Source organism: Brienomyrus brachyistius, chromosome 1 (assembly GCF_023856365.1).
Source record: "Brienomyrus brachyistius isolate T26 chromosome 1, BBRACH_0.4, whole genome shotgun sequence".
Taxonomy (NCBI): Eukaryota; Metazoa; Chordata; class Actinopteri; order Osteoglossiformes; family Mormyridae; genus Brienomyrus; species Brienomyrus brachyistius.
In genome coordinates this window covers 44372739-44391404 of record NC_064533.1, presented here as the reverse complement: position 1 = coordinate 44391404, position 18666 = coordinate 44372739, and the positions used below count along the sequence as shown (strand labels likewise).

The 18666-nt window shown below is 49.2% G+C and overlaps 1 protein-coding gene across 2 annotated transcripts in view; it reads left to right on the top strand.

Moving 5' to 3' along the window:
- LOC125750822 (protein TANC1-like) overlaps positions 1 to 18666 on the top strand; it is a 93648-nt gene that overhangs the window by 23409 nt on the left and 51573 nt on the right. For both annotated transcript variants that reach the window (XM_049029145.1, XM_049029227.1), the window contains exons 3-4: positions 10222 to 10431; positions 17722 to 17835. In XM_049029145.1, the coding sequence (XP_048885102.1) occupies positions 10222 to 10431; positions 17722 to 17835 (324 nt within the window). The remainder of the gene's footprint in view (positions 1 to 10221; positions 10432 to 17721; positions 17836 to 18666) is intronic.

The following is an 18666-nucleotide window of genomic DNA, read 5'->3' as shown; positions in this document are numbered from 1 at the left end:
CCTTATGACCTGTCAATTTTCTGTCGCATGCCACAGCGCATGCTGGTTAAAGCCCTTTGCTGATTGGAGATTCAGGGAAACCTGTTTTTGGTCGTTATACCTCTATTTACAGATGTGATAAGCACTTGTTATTTTTCCTGGTGTAGTTCATCTTCCTCTTTAAACCTGTTACTTTGTGTGTGTGTGTGTGTGTGTGTGTGTGTGATCCTCTAAAATTGGCTAGCGATGCTGCTAAAGCACTTGGCTGCGGCTTCAAAGCCAGGCATGCTCCTGGGCACCCCTCCCCCACTGAAAGGCCCTGACCCCTTGTGCTGGTGGCACAGAAGCACTGACTGAACTGATGACCCCCGGACCCCGCCTCCCATCTCAGAGGGACGTGCTAGTGCTGCCGCCCTCCCACTAAAAGAAACCAGACCTGTGGATGTATCACTGAAACCACGGCAACAGACATTTTCGCGGCTGTCAGTACAGTGCATTGTGAGTGACTGCAGGGGTACGATGGCCACCGGTGTTTTTACGTGGGTATTGGTGTCACTAGGGTGTGAAAAGTCAAGTTAGCTGGTGCTGCTTGTTTGCTCGTGGGATTAGTCTTGGGGGTTGGGGGTGGCGGCTTTGTAGCATACGTTTTATCTACATTCTTGTCCGCTCAGTCGCACCGAGTGCCCAATTGTTCCCTGAAAAGTATTGTGCTCATGACCCACATCTAGACCCCCGAGGAAGCCTTGCTTAATCGTCTGTGCTAATGGTGATCGGCCATTATCCTCTGATGCACCCCCACCCTCCGACTCTTGGCCATGCCAGTGGTCAGACACAGGCTGAAGAGAGCAGACACTGACCTGGATGTTCTTGTAAGCTCCGGTTGGGTTGAAATACTGATTCACAGGTGAACCTTTCATCTGTTTCTCCAGGGGATGAAGGTGCATTCGGTATATTGCTGATTAGTTGCATCCAGTGATCTCGATGTGGCCATTTCTTGATGATCCTAATTATGGTGACCATCTCCATGGCTTTCCCCAGTAAAGTCAATAAGAGGAAGTTATAGAGGACATAATTCTGCCATTATGCCCGACTAGGAGGTGATTGACTTTGGTGGCTGTGTGTGAGTGCCGGTGGCTGTGTGTGAGCGAGTTGGCTGAGAGCCCCCCAGGGCCCGACGATCCATATTGACGTTCTGGCCGACACAGCATGAATATTAATTGATGCTCTTGTTGCTCTCAGCTGAGATTCCGAACCTGGCTCAAAAAACCAGAGCCGGGGGGCAGCATCGGCGTGGGAGTCTGCCGTCTTGGGCGAATCCCCATGCCAATTAGAACTGGTACATCCTGCTTTATTTTGCAAGCTTGTAACGGTTTTGCCGGAGATGAGCAGCATACCATGTGCTTTGTATGGGCTTGTCGCTAACATGTGTATATTGTCGTTCAGGGATAAAGCATTGATTTTAATATTCATCCCCATGCTTGCTGACTCCCTGTTAGAGACCGGGGGTCTCGCTTTGCCCCCCACCCCCCTTCACCATTGGCACTGTGGCGTCAGCAGTCCTGAAAAAGTCAGACTGGCGACCGGTGTCCTAACAGCGTGCGAGCATATGGCATGTGCCTGGTGTGACCCAGATATTTCGGAGCACGCCAGCTTCAATCGACCACATATAAAATGTCACTCGTGTTTCCTGCTCTGATCCATTCCGGTCCAGGTTCCTCCGATCATCGGCTGCCATGTCTGCTGTCTATTGGGACTCCTGGTTCGGCTCCAGTGCAACATTCGGGCTTGGTTAGTGTCTGTGGGAGCCATTACAGGAAATAGGCTGGATCTATAAATAAACTAGAAAAAATCTAGGCTGTTTTGTCCAAAGGAGTAGTGTGGTTTATAGCTCAATAGCGGTTTCAATTAATTTTAAGTGGCAGCGCAGGTACTGAAAATGTTTCAAGATGTTTTTGTCCATATATTTGGGGGAAAAAAAATCAGTGGCACACAAGATTTTCAGTTCCCCTCATGTATTGTGTGCGTTTCTTCAGTCATATAGTGCCTCCTGACACTTATTGTGGTTATAAGTTTAAAAAAAAAAAAAAAAAAAAAAAAAAAGTGTGTCATTCCGCGGAAGATTTACTTTGACCTTGTGTCACACTTTCTTTTGTGACTGACTGCTACCTGTGCTCACTGGGAATTCTGTGCTTGGTTCAGCCACCCAGGGGTGGAATGGCAACACGTGGCGAATGAGACGGTCACCATAACAACGCCCAGCAGGCAAAATGGGGAAACGATTGGCAGAGGCCTGGAATGAACTCTTCCCGGGAGTTTGTGATTGGCCTGGAGGCGGCGAGGCGGGAGAGAGATCAGCCGCCTTTTGGATAGTCTCTGCTGCTGGCCTTGGCTTTAACCCCCAGGGCTTTTGTGGGTCTGTCAGACCAGGCCTCAGAAGCGTGCGGGGGGGGGGGAGATGTGATGCGGCGGCGGAGATTCCCACTGGAACAATGTCCGAGGGTCGACGGGCTTTGTGCTTTGACAGAAAGGGTGCATTAATTACAGCTGTTGGAGTCTTTCATCCAAAGGCCCGGCTTGTTCATATTTAACAGTGAAAGGCTGAAGGCCAAATTGTGTCAACGGGTCATGATTTGTGAATTTTTTTTCTAGTTTGGAATTTAAATTTTGCGTGTTCCCGGGAATATAGTGAAATTATTCTGCACAGTTCCAGGGGAGGGTACAGGTGTCTGGGTGGGACAACAGGATCAACAGTGTGATAAATGACAAAACAGCAGTGCATTAAAGGAGATAAGAGTTGAATGAAAAGCAAGGCCGAGAGCAGCTCTTGGCATGTCACCATGCTACGGTACCATCTAGGTTCAGTCCTCCATCCCATCCTCACTTGCACCACATCGAGAGCGGTAGTCCAAGTCTGTTGAATTACTGGGTTGATAACTGGAAACACCACGGCGATTATATGCCATAGCATACACCCGGCAGAGGGGTTTCCGGCCTGCAACCGGGGCGGATCTCCCTGTTGATAGAGGCCTCGCTGGCTGGTGTGCGCGGGAACGTGGATTGAATGTGTAACTGTCTTTCAGCCGTCCCGCCTAGTTGTCCTGGCAACAGTGCACCCCCTTTGTTTAGGATATACTGCTACTGAAGGGGGGGCTTTGAGTCTACTGCTAATGGCGTATGGTACACACGTGTGAGTACTTATTTATCACGCCTGTGTGTTGTGTTTTATAGGGTCATATTTAATATGGCTGTGATAGTGCTTTAGTGTACAGCAAAAGGGTTTCTGTCAATATCTGTGGGGTGACAGATTTGCTGCTGCTTTCCCCAGTGGTTTTAGCTTTTACAACCAAATATGATCTATGCATGTTAATTTCCCGTCTGTATATATATCTAATATAGCTCTTGTGTGTGTGTGTGTGTGTGTGTGTGTGTGTGTGTGTGTATCCGAGTTCTTCAGTGATGTAGTTTAATCATAACAGCTTTGTGCTTCTCCTTAATTCTTCATGCTACAGTACATCACGTATACTTTTCTAATATTCGGTTTTTAAGTGAATTTAATATGAAGTGTGGGAACGGTGGTTAATCTGTGTGTGTTCATTGCCCACATGTTTCTCTGTATTCCTGGCTACATTTTTAGTATCCCTTGGTATCACTTGAGAGATGTGATTTAAGTGACTTGTTGCACTGAATAATTTTAAGTACGAGTCAGGATCTGCTACATCTATGCATCACGTGCCTAATAAGAACATCGGAGTGAATAGTTCCCCTTCAGCTCCCCAGGGATATGGAGGCATGCTAGTTAATCTTTCAGAAATTCAAGAAAATCAAGAGTCTTTCTTGCCTTTTCCATGAAGTGCCAACTTTCTGTAGGGTCCAACCTCCTGAGCTTTAATACGTCTGAATGTCAAGTGAATAATTGATCTCCACTTGAATATTCAGTGGTTGAAAGCTTCGTCTAGCTAGGTGAGAGAGAGAGGACCGTCCTCTTCAAGAATTTGAGGATGAAAATTTCGTGCTCTCTGCAGTGTGATGCAATGTAATTTGGAAGAGCTTTTCTTTTTTTCTGGCCTCAGCAGGGATTGAAATTGTAGGCTTGGTCTCCGCTAAGAATGGCAGGAAGTGACAGAAATATCTGCGGTGAATTTGCTATGGGGCTTCTCGCTGCTGTCGAGGTTGGGCTGTGGCGTCACCGGTGAGTGGTGGCCGCTGTAACCTCTTTGTTGCCTTCTGTGCGCCACCTTATTGTTTAGAGCTGTTTCCCAATCCGGCCCTCAGGAACACAGACAGTCCATGTTTTTACTCCCTATCGGGAGCTCCAAGGGAGCAAAGATGTGGACTGTCTGGAAGGGAGCTTGGAGGGAGCAAAAACATGGATCAACTGTGGGACCCTGTGGACCAAATTGAGATGCACTGGTGTAGAGGATCATCTCCCCACCCTTTCAAAGTGGTTTCACACAGGACCATGCCTGGATGTTCTGTACGTGGCGCCCTTTGCGTTTGGTGGGTGCAGACGCGTCAGCCCGGAAGTGAGAGAGCATCTGTTGCGGCTTAATTCCAGACCCCAAGATGTCAGAATCAACTCCCACAAATTCGCACAGTGCTGATCGCTTAGCTGGTCCTTTAATGTTTAAGCTGCACCCCAATGCCCCCGGCTATTAAGCTGTGTGGTCCCATAGTTACAGCAAACAGTAACTCCAGCCCCACTAACGATGAGACCTTCAAGCACAGAAACCCTCGATCAGTTGGAGAAAAAAGGATATTTCTGGAAGGATGCTTTTTGGCATTTTTGGTGGAAGTCAAGATCTACAGTATTATGCTAAAGTATTAGGCCGCCAAAGAAAATGTTTAAAGCTATTAGTAAGGCTATATTTGCCCAGAAAACACCATTTAACATTAGAAAATAAACTGTATTACAATAAAATAATGACTACTTTACTATGTCTTTTCTCAGTTACTGCTGATATGATATTGTTGGATGGCTGGCACACGGCTTGGATTCTACTTGGGGCTCTCTTGCCTTTCCATGTTTAGGTATACCTGACCTCATGAGGTATTGATTAACCAAACAAGGTGAGCTTGTGGTCAAGTTCAACAAATATGTGGGTGTATTGGATGGTAACCGCAAACACTGGGGTGACTTCAGGGAAAGTTTTGAAAAGACTAGCGTACTCTGACGTAGAATCATAATTTTGCATCAACACAAGTAATTTTCTTAGAGAAAAGTTACTTATGAGAAAGAGAAAAGAATTTTGCCTGTGTTGTATGTAAGGTTGCTCGATCATAAGTATGAGTTTTTTGGTCCATATTGAAAACCATCATTTAACACACTTACTCATTGACTTTGGAAATGTCCTGCATTTGTTGTAAAAAAAAAATATTGTAACAGTGGATTTCCTTGAACTGTATAAGTCAACTGAGAAACAACAAGTGGCTGGAAAGGGGTGCACTGGATTAACAAGACAAAACTGGAGCCTCGTGAAATGAAACGCAGCACAGTGATAGTTTTATCTGTCATTTTGTTTTGACACTCATTGTAAGCCAAAATTGTAATTGAAATTAAAATTTTGATTAATAGCCCAGCCCAAGCTGGTACATAAGGTGATACTCCCGTATATAACTACCACTCTACAGCTTATTCAGTCATTTAATGACTTTTAAAGACACTTTGACTTTTAATTAGCTGTTATTAAATGGGGTGCGTTTCCCAGAGCAGTATGATGCTATATAGTGTTACTTGACCCAAACCGCAGCCTGCAAATTCTGCAGATTTTGCCTGTTAACATGTCACTGTGGCCAGATCGCCAATCGATTTGGCATTAAATGGTTTCGTCTCATACATAATGGATCTCACATGGTGATTTGTTTGACTTGAAACTCCATTTTCTTCAGCTTTGGGTGTTTCTTTTGTCTGGGTAATACCCTCAGCAATGATTGGCTGTTGGTAAGAAGGCCTCTTCCTCATTGGCAACCGGTTACGATCAATGAAGTGTTTTGTTTTCATTGTTGAAGTAAGTGTAGTGCCATATTTTTGTATAAGGTTCAAAATTTCAGTAGTAGAGGTACCAATTTAATTTTAACAAGTCATCTGGTTTCTCTGGGGAGAGTGTGTCAGCGGTTTGGAACGGATTGCGCAGTGCATTATGGGTTTAATGTCGCCTCTTTCCCCTGTGAATGGAGGGAAAGAACAATGTGATGGCTTCCTTATTCGCTGGTGCCCTGGCAACGCCTCGTGAGCTTAAATAAGTTCTGCTAGTTATACACTCATATTTAGTAGGTATCTAAATATAAACCACCATGGTTGCGCACTCCCAGCCGGGAGCAGGAAATGGCGAGTGTGTTCCGGTTTGCTGGCTTTAGTCCCTTTCTGAGTGATACAGCCGGGTTAATGACGGGAACGGTTTTCCCGCGGCCTTGAGGGAATGGTCTATTCCCATGGCAAGACGCTTGACGTCAGCTCAACTGCACTGCAGTTTCCCAATCCGGTCCTTGGGGACCCCACACACGGTCCATGTTTTTGCTCCCTCCCAGTTCCCGACCACACAGTCCACGTTTTTGCTCCTTTATTAAAACGAGACCTTGGGCAGCCGCGTGCTTCAGGAGGAGCTTCTCAGTAGCCACCCGAGGTGTCCTCACACTAAGGCCTCTTCCTGTTTCCCAGCATTCCTTTACTCCCCTGTCAAGGGGCTTATTAAACACAGGATGCCCTTGTTTCTCCCACCGTGGGGAAAATAAGGCTGTGCTCTGCCTTGCTTTCATTAGTACCAGCAGCTAACACTTAGCCCATTCCCCCCCCCCCACCCCCCCAGCTCTGAAGATAATCAGCATATGGGTTCGGATTGGGGACGCTGCTCTAAACTGCTTCTTTTTTTTCTTCTTTTTCTTTTAACAAGGATGCTCCAATTCGAATTGATGTGTCCAATTACGTGCCAGCTTTGCGTGTTCGTTGGTCGTCTCTCAGGTTCGTAGACTGCATCGTTCCTGTGAGCAACTCTGCGTTATTGATGGATGGCACCAACAATCGGTGTGACATTTCTCTACTATTTTTGCTGTCCGCCATCCCGGATTAAGAGAGAACAGGGCCGGAGCGTCTGCGTTTTGGGACACACCCACTGTCTAGCCCTGAGCAGTGGATGCTAAACATTATTCCTCCCCCCAGATTTTCTTGCGGCGATGGCTGCTGCCACCTCATGTATACTTAGCTTGTTTTCCAAGGCTGTGCTAAATGTCATGCTGTAGTAACGCAAGATGCTCACGCACACCGCCGCATGAAATTCCACGTTGTGAAATGCGAGCAGCTCGCTGGACTTTAGGAGCCTCTGAGGAGTTGCACTTGCATGCTTGGGATTCCAAACCACCTCACACCCCCTCCACCCTTATCTATAAGGATTATTCCATGGGGAAGTGAACCTCTATAGAAGCCCATATCTGTCTCCTGCCCTTTCAGTAGATATGAGAAGGGTCTTTTTAATTCACCTTGATGCTGTTGCTTTGGGAACTCGCTGTCCAGACTCGTGCCACCTTCTGTAGTGTCGGGTCAATAAAAGTCAATAAAAATACTGCCCTGGGCTGTGTTCCTTCTGCTTGGGCCGCCTTTCAAGCTTTTTATGACAACAGGGAGATCCACAATGACAAAGATGTGCCGTCAGCACCCTCACCGAGGTGAGGTCTGCATCTGTGGTCAAACCTCTCTGGGCCTTCCTTGGTCTGGGTGACGGATTTCAGAAAAGCCAGCCACATAAAATGGAGGGTTCTCTAACGGAGCGAGCTCTGGTACTGTGGTGCTTAGACAGTCTGGGGCACTTTGTGGGGAGAACACAGCAATCTAAGAATTTTACAGAGAATTTGTGAATCTGACTGTCACAGTCAAGTCAGTGCCATGAAGATAAGGGGATAAGCGCCAACTCCCAATAAGCAGAGGAACTGAGAGTTTGTAAAGATTGAATCTTGACTTGTATAATCTAGATCAGTGTTTCCCGATCTGGTGCATGGGGACCTGCGGACAGTCCAAGTTTTTGCTCCCTACCAGCAAAATGTGCAAAATGTGGACTGTCCTGCAGGGAGCTGGGAGGGAGCAAAAACATGGACCTTCTGTGGGTCCCTGAGGACCAGGTTGGGGAACACTGATCTAGACCAGTTTTAACGTGGCTGTCTCCTGCTGGCTCCAGGAGGATTACGTGCCTCCCTTGTGTTTCATTAGATTTTGTTAGTCCCGAAATAAACCTAAGGAATGAAATACAGGGATGATAAATTCTTTTCCTGGGGATTTGTGTGGGTTTTGTGTGTACGTTTTCATTTTCAATTCACTTTCACAAGGGTGGATTTATGGATGAGTGTCATTTACATGCCTGTCATTTTTAGGAAAGTGATGTCAGCTAGCGCTTTAGCGTGGTGTGATACAGAATCTCCACAGTTGCTTAATAAAGTGAAACTCCGGGAGCTGGTGAAAGCCGTTCCCTGGAAGGTCGTCTCTGGTGCACTCTAATTTAAATTTCCAGGATCTTGTAGAAGAATCCAAATACAGTGGCTCTGGGGAAGAGCAAGCTGTGCACCTGCCCCCTAATGGCAGAAAAGAGAATTGATAGTAAATTGTTAATCTACTCAAGGCTGTGAAACTGGACCCATTCTCCTGGATTGTCTGTCAGATTACTCCAGTGATTTTATATGACTCTAGTTGCTTGTTACCATGCTTTTTTTCCCCCTTAATTGTTTATCATGAATTGTTGACATTGTTTGTCCTTAAGTGTTGCAGTCTGTGTGGTAGCAGTTTGTTTGAATTTGTTATCCGAGTCGTTCCTTTGAAATACGACATACATACAGATGCATGAATAGTTGAATTGGCACTTCTTTGTTGACTGAATACAACAGAAGCATGATTCCATCATTTGCAATTCCTCCCCCCAAGGTCTGGTTGGAGGAAATGAAAAGTAAATGTAATGATGTTTTCTATTGCAGTAGTAAAGGTGTCATCACACGAATGATAACTCTGCCAGACAGACGGGGGAGTAACGGGGCGGCACCTTTAGGTAGAGGAGACGCGATCGCTATGGAAAGGTGATGGGATTTAAGAACATCCAGCGTTCAGGTCTCTGATTTATCAGCAGCAACAAACTCCCCATTATGCTGGTCGGTGGAAATGTTGCCGCGTTAAATCAAGGCGGATCCTTGCCGAGTGTTTTCTGAATTTGTGTGCCAAATAACCTGCTACACACACACACACGTCTCATTCGAGCACAGCCAAAGCTATCTCTCTGCCACCTCCTATCCCTGTTCGAGGTTAGCATGTTTATCACCAGTGTATAGCACTGCCTGATGATGCTGTCACTGTTTTGATTTCCCCATGGCACGACCCCCCCCCCCCCCCCACCCCCAAATTTAAAGTGTAATGGGAAGAAAGGGAGGTAATGGTGGATGTCATGCGACGTGTGAAATTATGATGTCTGTTTGGGTGACTGAAGCCTAGCTGGGATTTAACTAAACATATGCCCCCCCCCACTGTCCACATCTAATACCTCACACATGCACTTTTTCCATATTCTTGTCATATTCATCGGTTAGGTGCTATTTATTCATTGAACTTGTATCCAGTTCTAATTGCCCGGGCGTTCCGCATGTGGTCTAGGTTCACGTTGCTGTTGCCATCTCGCATCCCTGCTATTTCGGTTTTTATGACCGTTTTGGCCTTTCCCCTCACATGTCTGGGTGGAAATGATCTGCAGACGGTTGTGTAGCCGGTTTCGGCGGGAATATGAAGGTGTGACACTTGATTGTAAATCACAGCGCTTCGCCGAAAACTGAGATTATCGTGAGAGAGCGACTGTGGGATTCAGTCCTCGTTACTGAGCAACCTTAACACAGCTGTCGGTGACAGCAGTGTTTTTAGGCAGCGCAATGAGAAACCGGCCCTGTTGTGGGCCATGGGATAACATTAAATCCATCCCCCCTCCCCCCCCCCCCCACCTCTGGCATTAATCTCCTCCTATGGCTTACAACAGTGTTATTTTTGGCTCCTTACACCTGTTCCTGCGCGTCTGCCTGGCTCACCGCCCATCTTGCAACTCCCCTCCTGAAAACCTCCTCCGAAGCCAGTTTTATTTCCCTGCCCTGGTGTGTCCGAAATGAGCCAGCAGTCAGGCACTGGAAAATGTCATCTGATCCGGGAGTTGGGCGAGAAAACAGTTTTTGTTCCTCGTGAAACTCTCTAAGGTTTTGGGAGTAGCGGTCATATAGCCCTCCTTCTATCCACAGCTGGTGAGTTCTACACCCCAAGCGCCCCGTCCATGGGTCCAGGCGGGCGGGCTGGCCATCCCCAGGAGCTGGGAGGGGTCCTTCCCTACACCCCGGAGGATGTGTTCCGATTGAGCTTGGCCAAGGGGGTGTCCATGTCGCTGCCTTCGTCTCCTCTGCTCCCTCGCCAGGCGTATATGATACCGGCCCGCTCCAGCAAACGGTCTCCAGGTACCGTATGACTCGACTTCGCTATTCTGCAGCTGATTCACAGTGGTGGTGGTGTGTGCCTGAGAGGGTTAGGATGCTGTGCTTGTGATCAGAAGGTCCCAGTTCGCATCTCCTCTTTGGCAGAGTCATGTCATCGTTGGGCCTCTAAGGGAGACTCTTAAGCCCCAGCTGCTCCCAGAGCTGGATGACCCTGCTTTCCCAAACGTATGTCACTTTACATAAAAGCATCTGCTAAATACAAGAAATGTCTGTAGCTGTAGTCACGTGTCACAGATTAGCCTCCACCAACACTGGCTTCATTTCTGAGGCTGCTTTAGAAGCTAAGAGTGGAGGGCTTAATGCTTCCTGTCTCTATATAGGAGTGTGTGTGTGATGGAGAGGGCAAATGATGATATGCAGCTCTCCCCAAATGCTCTCTGCTTCAGACATGAAACACAGAAGCTTCTGGCAGACCTCTTCATGCCAGCGGTTTTGAGATGTCAGCTCGGTATGAATGTTGTGAAGCCCAGGACGTGGAACAGAAACACACACACACACACACACACACACACACACACACACCGTCAGCTCTAGTGGGGGCAGTCGCAGTGTGGTGCCATCAGTATTTTGCCCTGGGGCGAGTTTCCGGCTCTGTAATCGGAGGGGGTTCTACCAGTGTCTCTCTCACACCCCCCCGGTGACATCCTGACCAAACTCCCGACCTACCTTGTTTACACATAGTCTAACACTATCTGTTCTTTAAGGGCATGTATAAATAGCATCTGGTTTCATGCCCCCACCCTTTGCTTCCCCCTCCCAAGACTGTTGAGAACATAGTTGACAGCAGCTGTGTGAACTTCAAAGCCAAGTGAGAGAGTTTGCGTCGGTATCAATTTTATTGTCTGCAGCGTCTGTTTTCCCAAAGACGAGCCCAAGGGGAAAGGGATCCTTAAGAGAAACCAAATGCTCCCAACTGCGGGTTGGCAGAGAGAGATCGGATGGTTCTGTTTGTGCTCCAAAATGTCCAGGCAATTTTGGTTTTCCTCACTGTTAAGATGCAGCCTTAAACAGAGCTGTCACAGGCAGTTTGCTTATTAGCCCGCACTGCTTCTACAGCACATGGCCGCCCTGTGCCACGCCTTTGTTTTGTGTTAATGAAGCAAAAGAGCCGTTTCTCCCCGTCTGGCTCTGTTGGCTCGTGGCTGTTACTTTGTCGGTGTATGCAAGTGTTATGAATCTGTACACGTTTTTCATTTTATATAACCATTTTCCTCTGTTTCTGGGCACTTGTCCCATCCTTTTCCAGTCAAACTGCAGCATTTCATTTTGTCTCATCATTTTATTAATGTACGGTGTTAAGCTGAGCTACTAAAAGTGCAGGCGTCCAGATGAAACATAACGGCAGAGTCATGGCCGGATCCCGGGAACACATCTGCCATCCTTAGCCTCTTGGGTTTTTTTTTTTTTGTTCTTCCTATTTACTTTTCTGAGCGACTGTGGAAGGTGACATCATCAAAGCGTGCCGGATCAAAAAGCTCAGAGGTGGACGGTGAGCCTCAGGGGATAAATAGGTCCCTGAGATAGAGGTGAGTCCTGTTTGCTGTGTGGGCAGTGCCGCTCTGAAAAGGACACCTGTGGACTTCCCCTCATTCGCGGGGAGCTGTTGAAAATGTTCGGGAGTGGCATCAAATAAACAGAGGAATATTTAACAAGCTGTATGAAGGCTGATCTGCAGGCAAATATGAGGGCAAACGGGAATGAAACCGTTATGGGTCTATGTAAGCAGAGGGCTTGGCGTCCAATGATAAATGGTTTGGTTTTAATTTTATAAAGAAAGTGAGGAGTGCCATAATGTATGCAGGGGGGGGGTTTGCATGGTTTTATGATCTGCCCCCCACCTCAGCCCCACGCCTTTTGGGCTGTTGCGGTCGGATCCTGGTACTTTGTTCCAACTTTCCCCGATCGGGTGCCGAAAAACCTCTGCGTTTCAGAGGCTCAGGTGTTCTTCATAGCAGCATAGCAGGTTTGGTGTTGTGGGTCAGGAAGCAGTGGTTCGGGGTGGGTGCAGGAGTGCGGTTGGGCTCCTGTGTACATCCACCCTAAAGACCTCGGGTCAGCTGAGCGTGGGACGGGGTCAGTCAGATGGATCATCTTGCCGCCTTTCCAAATGGGGGTATCTTGGATCTGGGCTGGTCACGTCTTGGATCGTCTTCAGGGATAGCTATGTATTTATGTGGCGTCTTAGAAATACCAAAGCTGGGAGCCGTGGTTGGGCTGAGGGGGTTCAAATGTACTTGATGGCCTTGATATACGACTCCCCCCTGAGGAATGGAACCGTTTTCGGGGCCGCATGAGCCGCATGGCATGAGATCGGTCTCCGTGCTCGACGTTTATGATGTGCTTGGGGGGACATAAATCGGTGGTTCCTTTCACGTTTATGGTTACCGCTGTCGACTTATTGTTTTAATTTGCATATGGAGAAGCGGCGTCCTAGTAGCGAACGTCCCGCGGTGGCCTTTCCGTCCTGGACATGGTACCAGAGCCAGCTACCGTCGGCCTTCACCCGGTCGATGGACATGGACATGAAGGTCTCTGCAGAGACAAGAGTACCTCTCAGATGGCAGCAACTGTGAGAACTCTGGTCCCCCTCATGACTTATCCAGCTGCTGTGAGTAAGAGACGGCCTGGAATCTGCAGGAGATGTGGGCGAGTAAAGGAGATGTGCTCTACCCCAGGGCTGTGCTGTTAATTATGGAGTTATTTCCTACCACCCATTACTCTGGGATGAGTTTAGAATGCTGCGTAATAGCCACACTCTGTTCACCTGATAGGCAAAAGGCCTCTCTACGGCAGTGTGTCATTAACGTTGGGGTAGGCTTGAGGTTTATGTTTGGGATGATCTACAGATGAACGGGGTTTGCGTGATGCTCGTCCGGGGGAGGCTGGGGATATTTGCAGCCCATTCTAGGGTAGTGGTTGAAACCTTGATCTTAAGATTTTTTTTTTTAACTAACTGCTCTCTCATCATCCTGGGATTGACCTTCTGCCTTGATTCTAGTTCTCCATGCTTTTAATTGGTTGACTAAGCCTTGGAGATGGCCTGGAGAAGGGTCTCACAGGCTGATCTGTAGACTTTGCATGTGCTTTTGTGATGGCGATTGGGGCAGTCCTCCTGGCTGTTTAATGACCCTTATACAGCACCTTCGCTGTGGCAGAAGTTCTCTGTGTCCTTCAGCCTTCAAAGAAGTAACCTTCTAATGAAGACATGATTTCTTGTGCCAGTCACTCATTATACGGAAATGTGAAGGGCTGCCACAGTTCTTAATGGTGACTGTGACCGATATCTGCTAGATATCCTCTCTCTCTCTCTCATCTCTGATGCCTTCGAAATTATCAGCTTGTTCCTGAAGGCCCCATCCCTGGTGTTTGGCGCCATCATTTTAACTCGGAGATGAGGGAAACCTCCAATTTTGGTAATGATGATGAACGAACCAACGTGCCAATTTTCTTTTGCTTTTTTTGTGATGACTAAATTTGGCTCCATTTTGGCGTCTAAGATGCTGAGTTTTCTGATGGAAGATGAATGCTGCGGCCCGGCATGTTAATCGGTACCTCTGCAGTGCTAATGGCTCATTTTGTAGCCTCTGGCGGTCTCTCTGGTGGTCTCTGCCAGCGCTGGCAGGCTCATTGGCGGTCTCTCTAGCAGTCTCGCTGGCGCTCTCTGCTGCCTCTGTGGTGGTCTCTGCTGGACTCGGGCGGACAGTCCTTTTCTGCTGGATGGCTACCACGCCCGGATGACAGATGCTTCCCGGAAGCGCCCCCGGCATGCTTCCGGTTAGCGAGAGAGAGCGGGAATACTGCAGGCTCGGGGATGCATTTAGGCCGGCAGGTGCCGGTGTGCAGCCTACCAGGGGATATACCTGAGCGGTTTTGTTTACCCAGAAACAGGCCGGGTACATCCAGGGCACCGTTATGTGCGCAGAGATTTCAGGCATGTTTTTAATACCTCTCTGGGAGAGGTGCCTGAAGTCTCCTAAGGCTAATATGTCGCCGTGTTAACGAGAGCACATCATGCACGTACCGTGGGAGCAAAGGGGCCACATTTTGGAGGGAATAAACGTTATTAATAAAAGCCTGAATTATATCCTTGTTCCTTAAACCAAAGTGGCTGTATCGGAGTTTTTAAAAAGCAAACGGGTAAGTGGGGATGGCACTTTATTACTGTGTCCATTCATCCATCCTATGTTGGGTGAGGTCTCGGGCTGTGCATAGCATGTGCAATAGCATAAGCCCTAATAGCATAATGCCAATGTAAGCATAATAAAACCTTAAAGCTACAGTATAAGTATTGTGGCAACAAGAACAGAGAGGGTCCGCTGTGTGCTCCGGACTTTGCTGTGCCTCGCCTTGTTCGGGGGCCCTGGGCCCCGGTGGGTTAAAGGGTCTGCGACCCTCAGTGTGGGGCGGATCAGCATATCATCACTCCCTTTCTCCCCTTGAGCTGAATTGTGAAGCTGTTTCCCCGGAAGAGACAGGAGTGCTTTGTGGGGACCGCGGCCTCCTCACAGAGACAGTCTTATGTGATGGGACACTTGGAAGCGTACAGAAGTCGTACAGTGCAGTCAGGGGGAAAGTCCGCGTCTTTGATGGGCCTCTTGTCCCCCCCCCCCCCCACCCCCTTTGGCTGCGCCCCCTGCTTGGCCAGCAGCTCTGCTGTAAATGCGCTTTGTCTGAGGAAGAGGCTGATCATTCACGCATTCGGCAAGCAGTCGCGGGGTTTTTCCGGGCTGTGTGTGCATTGCTCCTTTTTGATGTGTCTAAGAAGCCTGACTGCGGGGGTCGGCATGTTGCGCCAAGCTGAGCCATAACCCAGCTCCCCCGTACCCGCCTGTACCGTCGCCAAGACCTTCCGAACTGCCACAGAGACGGCCTTTCACGGCGGCCTCGGCAAAAGCCGATAGCATGTGACCTCTCCGGTCCCAGCCCAACTCTGCCAGCCGGGGGGTGCGGGGGGCTGTCTGTCCCCCTTCTCAGGCCCTCCCACTCTCAGGAAGTGTGATGCGTGAGCCTCGGGGGGGGGGGGGCCTGGAATTCATGCATCCTCTTAGAAGCTGGAAGAACACAGGCTGGATCTTCTTCGGTATGTCCTCCTTCCATCCCCTCCTGCTCTGGCCTCCAAAAGGGGCTGATTTTAGTCCGGTACCCCTTGATTGTTATGCTTTGCTACCAGCCCTATTTCCTCGTGTAGTGGTGTCACGGTCAAATTAAGGTGGCGCTCATCTGTGACTGCCTGACTCCCGGGTGCCTGGTGTTCATTCAGCAAACCCTGCGTGCTCACGACTGGGACTTCAGCAGCCGCTCCGGCTCCCTCCCCACCACTGCTTTCATGCTTGTTAAACAAACCAATTCCTCCCTTGTTGCCCCTAAAGTGCCAAATTTGCTGTGTATCAGGGGTCCGCAGGGGGGGTGCGTGCCGCCAATGATGTAGTGCTGATCCCGGCCAGCGTGAGGCGCTCTCACTGGCGTGGTCTCATTGCAGGGTGCCCATTTGCCTGCGCTGTCCATCAAACAGTCTTAAAGGGCTTGAGTTTCATTGGGGAAACCCCTCCTCCTTTCTATGTGAAGGAAATGCTTCAGAAAACGACCGAAAGTCCGGAGTCGTCAAAAGTTCAGCAGACTGCCCCCATAGGCCTTGTCCTTGGGATTTACCCCGCGACTGGCTGTGTTTTTAAATCTCCCCCTTCACCATTGCTGAATGGTTCTGTTCTACCTGTGTAACCACCCACTGCATGAAGACCCAAAGCCTTATAATGGGGGGGGGGAGGGGCCCAGTTCTGGGCCTGGTAATCTGGAATCCCCCCCATGGCTGACTCATAAATACTGTTAGTCCTAAGCGCACGTGGGTTTAACCAGATTCCAGGTGCTCTACTTTAGTCAGACCTGTGGCTCATTCTGCTTCTGCGTTAACACGTCCTCGTAGTGGTTCACCGGCGAGGTTTTGCCCTTAGGCTTCCTTTCCGTCTTGCCGGGACCTGCTTGACTACTCACTAGAAGCCACGTGAACCCTCGTCCGTATCCGTGGAAACAGGACATCCCAGCACTTCTCGGACGCGGACCAGGCTGCGGCCTGTGTTTCATGGGAAGCGTCCGTAGATGGCAGCATGCATCAGGTGGCCGGTGCTGCCTGAACCGGAGGGTGGCCTAATGTGGTGTTTCTCTGCCTGGTCCTCGGGGTCCCCCAGGCAGACTTGATGTCCACATTTTCTGTACCGACAAGGGGAAACTCATTTATAAAAATCTGTGAATACAATAAATAAAAAAAAAAACCTCAGTCTTGTTTTTTGTTTGGTTATTTATGGTTAAGATTAAGGCTGGGATTGTTCAGAATAGGGTTTTTCCCATAGAAAGGTATGGAGATTCCTATGAAGATATGAATAGAAATGTATTCGCGTGTGTCAGAGCCTTTGTTAGACAGTAAGACAGTGCACATCTGTTTTGCCATCTGATTTTAATTATTTATTTTTTTGTTATGACTGGTCCCTGGTGAGGTCATCAGTTTAAATTGCTACGCTGCTGCATCGTGATGACTGTGTTGGGGAAAAGTCCGGCTGATCTCTGCAAGAAGAGACCCGCCTTTTTTCTAGAAGCCTTAAGAAATCATGCGCTGCTGAGTGATAGGGAGACGCCTTATTTTAAAATGCCGCCGTGTCAAATCGTGACCGCGGTCAGTCTCTGAGTGGGCAGTGGGTGGCGTGGTGACTGTCCAGTGGGGGCACAGTGTCGCAGAGGACAAGTGGTTCTTTGAGTTCCCAACGGATGGGGAGACATTTGACTGCGGCTCCTTAATGACCCACTGGTGACCTGAACTGTGAACCAGGAAGATCAAAGGGCCCTATGTGCTTCTCGTTGCTAGGAACCCGCGCTTGCACCCACTGTAGTGTGTGTGCAGTGCCCCCTCATCCTGGAGGGACTAGGGGAGACGGCTGGCAGGTCCCGAGTGCTATGGTCATGTCCCAGCCAGTTGTTTCTCTGTCACTAGCACGCACACGCACACACACACGCACAACGTCAAGTCCCAAAGACGGGAGCCAATTTCCTCCTCCTGCTGATGCAAGCCCCCCCATACGCGGTCAGATCCCGCCCCCCACGCTCGGGCAATATCCGGGCTGGAGACTCCCGGTGAGCATCTCAAACCCCTCTGGAAGGCCTTAATCCACCAAGAATTCTCTTCCCTCCCTCCCTCTCTTTCTGTCTGTCTCTCTCTCGCTCTCTCCCTCCATCCCTCTGCTGTTCCTGTCACTACACCCACAGGTCCCATACGAAAGGCCAAGTATGTGGAGAGCCCGCGCGTTCCTGGAGACACCGCCGGCACTGCAGTCTCCTTGCTGAGGAAGGTGCCCCCCACAGCAGAGCTTTCTCCCCACGGTCAGTCTGCATTCTCCTGGGGACCTGCATGTGGGACAGTCGGCTGCGGTGCATGGAGTGTTTTTAAAGCTGCGAGTGTGCGAGGCCTGTCCCTGCGGCTAGGAGGGAGACCCCGTTACTGACTCCCATTGCAGTTAGATCTGTGATTACGCATGAGACCTGATCAGCGTGGGTTCTGTGATGACTTGTTCCCGTTGCCAGTTGGTGAGACCACAGGCTGTTGCCTGTGAGTTCCGGCTCTGCGGGACCATTGGAAGGCAGAGCGATGGTCACCTCACGGTTCGAATGCCCGAGCATGAGGCTTTGAGAAGTCAGACTCATAGGAAATAAAATGGGGAGTGGGCAGGGAGGACCTGTGTGAACAGTACGTTTCCAAGGAAAATGGGTTACCTGGGGTTAAGCAATGGGTCAAAATGGGCAAGCAGTTAGCAGCGGGGGTTTGGCTCAGAGCAGCAATAGCAAGCTGTCGATGGTCAGAAAGTGAATGTTTGAGGTACTTGGGGGGGAGGGGGGGGGACAAGAGAGTGACGCCCCTGTGGCTGGCCGCACGCATGCGGAGCTGAGGGAAAATGAGCCTGGTTCTGTTGGTGGAATGCTGACATGGCCAATCGGATGCTTCCAGCGGTGTGGTGATGGGGGGGCTGCCCCAGTGCCAGGTCAGTTTGGTGCCACCCTGTAGGGAATGTGGTGCCACCATAGCTCAGTGTAGATGTACGTTTTGGTCATGATGATTCTGGTAATGGCCGTTTTGGATGGTATAGTAGTCCATTTCACACTTACAAGCAAATTGTCGTTTGTCCCCCCCCCTCCGCCCCTCCACCATGTTCCTGC